This window comes from Peromyscus eremicus, chromosome 11 (genome assembly GCF_949786415.1).
Source record: "Peromyscus eremicus chromosome 11, PerEre_H2_v1, whole genome shotgun sequence".
In the NCBI taxonomy this organism is placed as follows: domain Eukaryota; kingdom Metazoa; phylum Chordata; class Mammalia; order Rodentia; family Cricetidae; genus Peromyscus; species Peromyscus eremicus.
Genome location: NC_081427.1, coordinates 32,161,815 through 32,173,615, shown reverse-complemented (window position 1 = coordinate 32,173,615; position 11,801 = coordinate 32,161,815). Strand labels below are relative to the sequence as shown.

Below are 11,801 nucleotides of genomic sequence, written 5' to 3'. Positions count from 1 at the left end.
AAGAACCTATGGCTAAATGGGTCATAGGCTCTATGCAAGAACCTACTGCTGTTATTCTGCTAAATGGTTACAGGATTAAAATTACTGCTGGTGACTTATTCCTGCAGCCATAGATCCAATCATCTTTCAACCCTCATCTGAGAAGTTTCTTCTTGAAGTAGATTATAATTAACACAGAGATTATAGTTAACACATAGACTGACAGAGACTGGTCAATGTACAGAGAAGCAAAGGCTATGCAGCCCTGAATGGGATATTCATGTCACACTTGTCCTCACAAGACTCAGGTATCTTCATGGAAGAAAGAGAAGAAACATTGCAAGAACTAGAGATGATATAAAACAGTGCTTTCTAAACACATCAGGGCAGTTAAAATATGAACTCACAGAGATTGTGAACATACACACACACACACACACACACACACACACACACACACACACAACCTGTGTGAACTTTAGCCAGACAAAATCCAGGCAAAAAGAGTGAAAAGGGGACAGGAAATACATCATTAGCCAAGGAGCTTTTGGCACTTGATAGCTGCTGGGAGAGGAAGAGTCCATTTTCTTCAACAATATGACACCTGGTGGGTCAACCACATGCCAGGGCAGGTCCCATTCTGAAGACTAGCTGGTCAGCACAAACTGGACTTGATGGGCTAAATAAATAAATAAATAAATAAAACTGAAAAATCTCAAAGTTACATGTGAAAGGATTGGAGGGAAGTTATGGGAGGAGTTGAGAAGGAGGTGAAATTTTTCAAAATACATGATATGAAATTCTTAAAGAGTTAACTGAAATGTTTAAAAATAATAGACACGTAATTCATTGACATTTTAAATTATGGAATTGGGAAAGAAAAATATTCAAGGAAGAAACACAGTTACAATGAAAAGCTGTAGCAATCATAACAAACAAGTTGTCCAACTTGGTTGGATGGAAGAGTATGCAAAGGAAAGGAGAGACAATAAAGAGGTGACGTAGGACCAAAGTGCTCAAGATCCATCACTCATGATGAGTCTCTTACTTGTGGTGTAGCTTCCTTTAAATATGTGCCTTGAAATTTTGCATAGGGCTGTGGTATTCATAGATGAGCTATAAAATATCAAGTCCTCAGGTTGGCAGATTTTAGGAATTAAAAGAAGAGCCTTAAGGCACAAAGAGTAGTTAAGCTATTATGTGACCTCCAAAGTGTGAGTCCACAGGAGCTGGAAGTGGAGATGTAGCCACAGATGTGGAAGTAAATTAGAATAGACAGGGCAAGTGCAGAGATTCCAAAAGAGGAACTACAAAGGTTGGCATCTGAAAGGAGAAGTGGGGTAGGGAAGGAGTTATGGCTGTGATACATTGGTCTTCTTTTGATGTTATTAATGGGCACTATAATACTGAGACTGACGAATTAGGGAGCAACAGAGAAAAAGATGAATTGTAAATCTAAGAAATAGGTGGAATCTCAAAAAGAAATAAATAGAAAGAGAGGAGGAAGGAAGGAGGGAAGTGGGGTGAAGATAAAAATTACAGGTAGTTAAGGAAAAGGATCATAGGAGGGTGTAAAGGGAGTTTCTCATGTGTTCGAAGAAATGCAGACATTGTGTCATGTCTAGGAAACACAGTGGGTTAACAAGGGAGTGCTTTGGTTGGCAATTTAAAGTTAGTGGAAGCCATTGAAAAAATGGCATGCAGGCTAATTGTATCAATAACCTAGAGCCAAGTGTGTGAGCGGTTGGTGGTGACATTAAGTGCAATTAATTTAAACTCAATTTCTGGTCATTTTAAAGTAACACCAAGAAGGGAAAGAACATGCCGGCACTTCTGTTTCCTCTAGGTGAGAGTTGTGATCTATGGTTTCCCGAGCAAAATAGTTCAATTTGTCATTCCACTTTACCTACTCCCGTATTGACCAGCAAGGTGCATTCACTGGACGTATGAAGTAGAGTGATTGGCATTTTCTCTAATGAGGATCTATAGCATTTGTCTGCAATAATGATCAGTTGGCACGTGTGTACACAACAGGTGAAAAGCTTAGTAGGTAGACTCAGAGTTTCCACCATTTGTTGCCTTATATTTGGGATTTTCTTGGCAGAAAGTAACCCTTGGCTCTGAATCTATTGTCATTAGCAGAGAAATAATGGTTTGTAACTGAATGCATAATCTCCTGGGGGAGGGGAAGGTGATTGTTTCATCTTAGCTCTTAATTTCCTTTGCTGCCATTTTCTTCCTTCAAAATTATAAGTTGTCTCACTAACCAGTTGCCAACAACTTTCCACATTATGAAAATACAGGGCATTTTATATGATCTAGATTCTTTGGACTCTGTCAACACTTGAAACCCTATATTTGGCTGAAATAGCTCAGCAAGTAGCTTCCGGGTATGTTTGTTTTTCAGTAGCAAATATCCAAATATGCCTTACAGAGTACATATATTCATTGTACACCCAGAAGTACAGCTTCATACAAGCATTCGACCCCCATCCCTTGAGCAATCACTCACTCAACAGGACACGTAGGACCACGCTTACTTTCTGAAGATTTCTCTGCAGCAACAAGAGTGATTGCAACAACCCTGAATGTGGAAATCGCTGAAACATTCAAGACCTTGTATAATCTGCTATGCTTAGAGTTTCAGGGTTTCTGCCTATTGGAGTAAAATTTAGTCAGAGTTTCAACACAGTGTTTATTTTGACAACGGTCTAAGTCACTGTAAGGGCTCTAGGACAGCACTATCTGCTGTTACCCAGCAGAGTAAAGAATGCCTTTCTGGACCATTGCACAAACCCCTTCTCATCGTCTACTCCTTTTGCTTCCTCGGCCATTCACAGCTTAGGTTCCGGAACACAACAAATCCATTTAAAGGTAAGTGATCTAATTCTATTTCAATTTTAATACTTCAAAATTGTAGATCAGTTTTCTAAGAAAATCCCCAGGTCAAGAGTGAAAGCATATCCCTCAGAGTATCACCATTTCTTTGTCTTTCTTTTGATCCAAGAAATAACTACTTTACTTAAATCTCAAAAGAAACAAAGGTTCATATACTTTGAAGAAATATCCTTTTTTGGGGACATGTGAGATTAAGTTGCTTTATGAGTCAAACCACATTAGAAGAAGAGCAAATACATCCTTCAGCCAAGGTCAGCTATGTGTCTGGACTCCCAGCCTACAATTAGCAGTGTGAGTGTCTCTTTTTGAGCCTCTGGGGCACACACAGGAAAAAAATGCAAGAAATAAGAGATTCAAGAAGACTGCAAGCAATTGAAAAAGGGAAAAGCACAGTTAAGGTTAAACTATAGCATCTGTTGCGATCCGCAAGGTCAGATTCGCTTGAACTGCCTTCCAGATACGTTGTTCATGTGAGTAAAGTGTGACCAAAGGTGACGGGGTATGATGAACTTCTTTCTTAACCAGGATTCTCTAATGCTCACAAAGTCATCTTCAATGGTACAGCTAGATTGTTGACTTTTGGAGAGGTCAAGAGGGGAGAGCAATTACCAGAAAACTACAGAACAGCTGCTCTTCTACCATGACCTGGAGTAGAAGTTTCCCAACTATTCTCAACAATTCCCTCTCTCTCTCTCTCTCTCTCTCTCTCTCTCTCTCTCTCTCTCTCTCTCTCTCTCTCTCTCTCTCTCTCTCTCTCTCTCTCTCTCTCTCTCTCTCTCTCTCTCTCTCTCTCTCCTAATCCTACTGAGCATTTGTTAATTTGATATTTCCATAAAAAAATGTGCCAGCGAGTCAAATATTTGCATTGACTATTAGCTACCCTAAAGTATTTAAAGAGATTGAGAATCAACAAACATGGAACTATATGGTGTATGATCAGCTGTGATGACAATAAATTAAAGAAATAGTTCTTTTGTTGGGATGAGAATTGTCCTTTAAACATAAAATCGTATTTATTTCTAATTTATCTAGTGTTTGAGGAGCATACCCAGGGTCTTGCACATGCATGCTAGGCAAGCAGTCAAATGCTATGCCACTGATTGACACCCCAACCCCAATATTGTTTCATCAAAACAAAACTGTTGTAAAAGGAGATGCTGCCAGCCAGCTATGTTACTACCAGCTCATCAGATAAGTTCTGTTGCCACCATCTTCTTTCATGGCTGTCCAAATTTCCCCCCAGAAGAGTTAGAACCAAATAACAAGTCAGAGTATTTTATATGAACCTTTGTCCTGGAAGTTGTGATGATAATTGGTATAAAAATCCACCTATGATTTCAAACTCCCATAAATCAAGGCAGATTAGCATTTGCTGAGAGCAGATTTGATAATGTCCTGCAGTTCCTCTTATTTCAATCATTTGCGTGCTAGTTACACAGAAGAGTTAAGATTTTTTTTTCTTTTTAATATATGGGAAAATTCTATAAGGCGTATGTCTCTGCGAAGACTATTTTATACTTGCAGCATTTACTCTGAAAACCACCCAGAGTCTCTCTGTTACCTGTCATCTCTGTGCTTCTGTGATGCTGGGGTGGGGGTGGGGGAAACAGGAAATGTAAGAAGGCAAGTAGAGGCATCTGTAAAGGAGACCCATTTTATTATTGAAATAGGCTAGGGCTACAGCGGTTTGTGAGTTGGATGAAAGGAGTCTGAACAAAAGTGTGAGTAAGATCTTCAACATCTGCCTACCCTCTGCAGCCAGTGACAATGGATTCTGTTTATTTGTATCATGCTCACTGCCTAGCAGCATTGGATATCCACTTACATTGAGGCAAATATTTGGCATGGGCCAGTGGGTCTGGTTGCTGACTCCAGCCCTTTCGGCTAATCTTGGAGATAAGGTAAAAGAGTTTAGCAACTTCTTAACAGGAACTCCTCATTTCTGGAGAAACAATTCTAATATCCACCCTTCTCTATTGGCTTAAAATAAGATTTATTAAATAAGTAGCCCTGTCGTATTGTTCTGGACATATCCTTTTATCACAACTAAGAAATATAAGCTCAGCCAGGCGGTGGTGGCACACGCCTTTAATCCCAGCACTCGGGAGGCAGAGCCAGGCGGATCTCTGTGAGTTCAAGGCCAGCCTGGGCTACCAAGTGAGTTCCAGGAAAGGCACAAAGCTACACAGAGAAACCCTGTCTCGAAAAACCAAAAAAAAAAAAAAAAAAAAAAAAGAAATATAAGCTCACTACATTAAAACATAATCAGAAACTAACCCTCTGAGACAGTTAAAAGAACTATAATTCAGTAGGATAATTGGACAAGATTAAAAATTGCGTATTTAAAAGTAACTTCACAGAGCAGTTCTGCTGCAGGGAACATACTTGCTATCTCTGTGGACATACATCTAAAGTATACTAACACCTAATTATGAATTATCAATTGCTTACACTGACTCTCCACAGTGATTATAACGTTCAGTGTAATTAGAGCACCCATATGGTGTAAAACTATGCATCCAACAGCAACAACAAAAAGAAATGTCCAGCATAGTGGCCCAAGCTTGAATAAGAAGTATTAACTATAAGAAGTCTAAGGCAAGAGGATTCTAAGTTCAAGGCCAGTCTTAGCTATAGAGTTAAGTGGGTTCGAGGCTAGAAAGAGTAACTTAGTGAGACCTTGTCTCTAAATAACAAGTAAAAGGAGCTCTGGAGGCATAATACAGTGCTAGAACATTTGTTTAACATACATGAAGCCCTATGTTCAATTAACAGTTCCAGAAAACCAAACAAAAATGAATGATATAAGTATTTCCCTATTAATCAGAAAGATCTTCCAAGTGTATTATGTCTTAAGAAAACTAAGCAGTGTCATAGGACTTCTTTGGCTGGACATGTTTAGTGTGTATGTGTGCACACATATATGTAAGCAGATATATGGCAGAATTTTCTCTCTACTGAACACTCATAAAACAGAGGAATCAGGGGTGGTCCTCAGGGGACAAGTAGAAAATATCCCAAGTTTCACACTTTTTCATTGATATTTTATATTTTTCAAACAAAAACAGGATTGTACGTCTGTTTTAATGTCAGCAGAGGTTTTTCTATCTGGTTATAATATGTCTTAAATTTCTTTGTATGTTTCTATATCTTATATGTGCAGTCTTTCTATCCAGTTCTGGCAGGCAACAAAGAGCAATGTCAATAGCCTGGTGCATCCAAATGATGGTCCAATAGATTCAGCAGGCCTGGCTGGTGCATAGGATGTGTACTGAGGGCCAAACTTCTCCACATGACATTGAAGATTTTTTTTTCTATTTCTGTGAAGAATTGAGTTGGGATTTTAATTGATACTGTATTCACTTTGTAGATTATTTTTGTTAGAACACACATTTTGGGGGTTAGAGAGGGAAGGAAAATGTTTATTCTACTTAAAGATCCCAGTCATAGTCATCACTGAGGGAACCCAAGGCAAGACCAGGAGCAATGCTGCTTACTGGCTTGTTCCTCATGGCTTAGTCAACTTGCATTTTTATCACTTGCTTGAGGATGACACTGCCCCAGTGAGGTCACTCCCACATCAATCATTAATCAAGAACTACCCTCACCCCTAACAGGCCAATCTGATGGAGGCATCTTCCTCAAGTGTGGGTCTCTTTTCTTTTTCCCAGATGATTCTAGATTATAGAACACACATTTTTACAATATTGATCTTACCAATATATGACCATATGAGGTCCTTCCATCTTCTAGTGTCCTCTTCAATTTTTTCTTTCTTCGGTGTTTGGATATGTTCATGATAAAGAGATTTTACTCCATGGTAAGATTTATTCCAAAATTATTTTTGAGGCTATTGTGAATGAGATTGTTTCCCTGGTTTCTTTCTTAGTATCTTTCTGTCTTTTGGTTTGGTTTGGTTTGGGTTTGGTTTCATTTTGGGTTTGGTTTGGTTTGGTTTTTTTGAGATATGGTCTCTCTATGTAGCTTTGGTGGTCCTGGAACTCACTCTGTAGACCAACCAGGTTATCCTCAAGCACAGAGATCCTCCTGCTTCTGCCTCTCAAGTGCTGGGATCAAAAGCATGTGCCACCACACCTGGCCTCATTGTGTTTCTTATTGGCATACATTGAAACTACCGAGATTTAATGTTAATGTTTTACTCTGCCACTTTGGTGAAAGCATTCATCAGCTATAAGGGCTTTTGTTGGAGTATTTGGAGTCTCTTGTGTATAGAATCATGATATCTCTAAATGAGGATATTTTGACTTCTGGCTTTCCTATTTATGCTTTCCTATTTATAACCCACTTCTTTCTTTCTCCTGTCTTATCAGACTAGCTAAGATTTCAAGCATTATATTGAATAGGAGTGGTGAGAATGAGCACCTTTGTCTTGTTTCTGATGTGAGACAGCTTTCAGGCTTTTCTCCATTGGACATGATGATGACTACAGGTTTACAACATCTACCTTCTAACAAGTTGAGATATGTTCCTTCCATGCCTGGTTTCTCCAGTACTTTTACCATGAAGGGATATTAAATTTTGTCAATGGCCTTTTCTGTATCTATAGAGATGATCGTATGATTTCTACCTTTGAGTCCATTTACTGAGATGAAGCCAACTTGATTATGATGGATGATCATTTTGATGTGCTCTTCAGTTTGGCTGATAAGTATTTTATTGAGATTCTTTTCTTCTGTAATCTTGGCTTTTGGTGGTGGTGGTACTGGTGGTCTTTGCCTGAAACTGGAATCAGGATAGAAAGAAGCTTGGATGTATCTCTTCCTTTTCTATTTTGTGGAAGAATTTGAGAAATGTTGGTGCTTGTTCTTCTTTGAGGGTCTAGTAGAATTCTGCCCTGGATCTGTGGGCCTGGGCATTTTATAGTGGAGGTTTTAGAATTTCTGCTTCAATCTCATTAATTGCTATAGGGTACTTAAACTATTTATTTCATTTTGATTTAACTTTGATAGGTCACATGCATCTAACATTTATCCATTTCTTTTAGATTTGCCAGTCTCATGGAATATAAATTTTTAAGTTATGCCCTCATGATTTTCTGGATTTCTTTAGCATTTATTATAATATCTCTCTTCTCATCTCCAACTTTATTCATTTGCATCTTCTCTTTTATTCATTTAATTTGGTTAGGAGTTGGTCAGTCTTACCTATTCTTTCAAGAATTAATTTTAAGTTTGTCTTTTCTTGTTTTTCTGGTGTCTTGAATTGCATTATGGGTTTTTTCTTATTTGAGATAATTCTGATTTTTTTAAATATAGATAGTTAGAACTTCCCTGTTAGGACTGTTTATATTCCATCAAAATATGGTAAATTTGTTTATTAAATGAATGCCTTAAAATTTATTTTAAGTTTACTTAAAAATAGTGTACATATTAGAACAGACTGTATAAAAGAAAAATATAGTGATAGTAAAAGGGGCAGAAAACACTAAATGAGAATAGCAAATTCAAATATGATGGTCAGGAATCTTATTTTATTTGTAAAATGTAAGTGCTTCATACCACATTTCTAAACAGTTTGCACACAAATGGCTTTATTTAATGTCAGAACGTATTTTCAGTCTTCCTGTGCTGTACTTTGGAGAGGCCCTAATTTTGGAAGATAGGAGTGAGTAATAGCTGCTGAGTCTGCAAAGGTTGTCAAGCTATCAATCTGATAATTTAATATTTGTTAAGTGGCGATTCTATGCTAAACATGTTCTGAGCATTTTACATAAGCTTTTTATTGACATATAGCAAGAGTTAAACTATTATTCCCATTTTACAGATAAATAAATTAAGACACAGAGCAGCTAAATCAATGTCCTTTTTTTGTTTTAGATGAAAGTGGTTGCATTAATTGCAGCAGTGTTGTATACATGTGTGTGTTATTAGGTCTGTCAATATCAAATTGTGAATATCAGGGAGCAGTGATGACCTTGTAAATAACTCCTAGATACTCAAGGCCCCACAGCACATCAGTAGAACACACTTGTCATGGTTTTTATTCTAACATTAGACATATAAAACCTTCTTGTGTCCAGGGTAGTATAACTCTGGAAATCTCAATGCTCCAGTAATCTGATAATCAGTGTTGCTAGAAGGTTGACAAAAGAATGCACATTATCCAGGAATCAAGAGAATGCACATTATCCAGGAATCAAGAGTCCTCATTGAGTTCTTGTCATGCTGACTCCATTGTACCTCCTTGAACATCACTGTCAGTGATGCCGAGAAGTATGACCTGGAGGTTTCTTCTTCTTTTTTCTATTTTTTATTTAATTTTGTTTTTCGAGACAGGGTTTCTCTGTGTAGCTTTGCGCCTTTCCTGAAACTCACTTGGTAGACCAGGCTGGCCTCGAACTCACAGAGATCCGCCTGGCTCTGCCTCCCGAGTGCTGGGATTAAAGGCGTGCACCACCACCACCCGGCTATTTTTTATTTAATTTAAAATAGATTATTTTCACACAATATATTCAGATTATAATTTCCTCTTCCTCTTCTCATCCCAGTTCTCCCGACTTCTCCTCCTAGTCAGATCCACACCCTTTCTGTCTCTCCTCAGAAAACAAACAGCCATCTATAGAATAAAATAAAATAGAATAGAATAGAATAAATAAAAAACAGACAAATCAGAATATGACAAACAACTCAAAAGAAAAATAGCCCAAAAAAAAAAACACAAGACACACACACACACACACACACACACACACACAAATTCACACACTCAGAAATCCCATAAAAAAACCCAAACTGGAAGCCATAATATATATGCAAAGGACCTATATGTTAGAAAGAAAAAAAATGCTTTGACTTAACATCATAAGACAAATAAACTCCAAAGATGTTTAGTTCATTTTGTGTTAGCCATCTACTGTAGGACATGGGACCTATCCTTGGGAGTTTGTTCCCCAGTGAGACTTCCTTGGAGAAAACTAAATTTTCATTTGCAAGTGGTTATTAATTTGAGACACCTTTTGGGTTAGTGATGAAGGCATATGTCCTCATCTTCTTTCAGCTCTAGGACCCCATCTGGTGCAGACCATACAGGCCCTGTACATGCTGCCTCAGTCTCTGAGTTCATGTGTGCATTGGTCCTGTTAATTTAGAGGGCCTTGTTTTCTTGGTGTCCTCAAGCTGCTCAGGCTCTTAAGCTCTTTCCCCATCCTCTTCTACAGAGTTCTCTGAACTCTAAGGGGAGGATTTGATGGTGGCACCACATTTAGGGTTTAGTGTTTCAAGGTTTCTCACTCTGAGTATTGTCTGGCTTGAGTCTAAATATTTGTTCCCATCTACTACAGGAGGAAGCTTCTCTGATGATGCCTGAGTAAGATATTGCTCTATAGGCATAGCAGAATTTTATGAGGACTCATTTTATTGTTACATTCCTTTAGCAGAACAGTAGTATTTGGTTTTACCTTAGGTCTCTGTCTTATCTAATTTCAGGTTCTTAACCACTCAAACAGCATTGGTTTGTGTTCCATCTCATGGAGTGAGTCTTAACTCAAATCAGATATTGGTTGGTTATTCCCAAAAGCTTTATACTATTTTACCAGTATATCTTGAAGGCTGTTCAGTCTTGTAGATCTAAGGGTTTTGTAGCTGGGTTGGGTGTTCATGTTTCTCCTTTGACAGCCTGCAGAGTACCTTCCAGTACCATGAGGTCAAGGCTCTGGGTAGGCAGCAACTCAACCCCTCCATGTTCATTGAATGTGTAGATGCTGTCTTCAGCAATAAGGCTTTACGGTCAGTTTGTAGAGAGCCATCAATAGTCTTGGCAAAGGCCAGGGTTGTTTGTAGATTCCTATGGGACCCCTTTGGCCAACAACTCAATTAGACATAACCCATTACAGATATTGGAAGCTTCATTTGGTGACAAGAAATGTCCAGGTGGGGCTCCATCTCCCACATTATTTGGTGGTATCATTTAGATCACATTCATATGTGTGTATGTTTTAGGAAGCTTTGACTGCAGTAGGTTTCCATACAATCCCTCAAAATGGCCATTAGCATTCCCTCACTCAAATCCCTCCCTCACCCCCTTTCGCTCCCCTCTCTTTTTGACCTCCCCATTCCTGTCCCCTCTCATCACCCATGTATTCTATTTCTTGACCTGGAGGTCTCTAAGATCTATCCCGCCTCTAGCTTTCTATGAACCATCTGTGGAAGATTGAGGCAGTGAATTGCCTTTAAAGATTCCTGAATAGTAGCCTAGACTTTTTCCTCAGTCCCCAGAAAGTATGAAACAGCAAATGTAACCAAGGTACCACAACATAAAATGAGTGGTTATTCTGAGAAATATATAAATTATAAAAAATATCAATGTTGTAGTGAATTAAATGTCTTGCAAATATCTACTACACAATTTGTCTTGTGTGTTATCACTAGTTACTGGACTATAATGGAGGTTATAACTTTGTTCATCTTTATCCTAAAAATCTTTAAAAATAACACTTATATGAATTCACATATAAATTTATGTGTTAACTTGCCCCAGGAAAGGAAGAAGAAGGAAAGTGTTTTCTATAATCACATGAGTCTGTAACTCAGCATAACTTCTAAAGTTTTATCCCCTACAAGCACTGAATACTTATGATGTCATTCATTTCAGGGCTTGGGAATTGTCAAAACATGGCCAGACATCGCACCTTGTGTTTCATTTTACTAATCTTACTGACTGACAAGAGTGAAGCCTGTTTTTGTGACCACTACCCATGGACTCACTGGTCCAGCTGTTCTAAATCCTGCAATTCTGGAACCCAGAGCAGACAGAGGTAGGTCTGAGATATGAGTACTGTGTGTTCTGCGGAACCTCAAAGATGGAGTAAGTAATATCAAATAGATCACACAATGCAATGAAGGACTTCTATATCTCAAATGAGAACTTGGGACTTTAGACAGAATTTCAGATTAAGAATCTGTGCA

The 11,801-nt window shown here is 38.3% G+C and overlaps 1 protein-coding gene across 1 annotated transcript in view; it reads left to right on the top strand.

Annotated features, from left to right (window-relative positions):
- Window positions 1-2,694: 2,694 nt before the first annotated feature.
- Window positions 2,695-11,801, top strand: part of C6 (complement C6) — a 78,617-nt gene continuing 69,510 nt past the window's right edge. Inside the window, exons 1-2 of the mRNA XM_059276624.1 lie at window positions 2,695-2,853; window positions 11,488-11,650. Of these exons, the coding sequence (XP_059132607.1) occupies window positions 11,508-11,650 (143 nt within the window). The 5' untranslated portion in view covers window positions 2,695-2,853; window positions 11,488-11,507. The remainder of the gene's footprint in view (window positions 2,854-11,487; window positions 11,651-11,801) is intronic.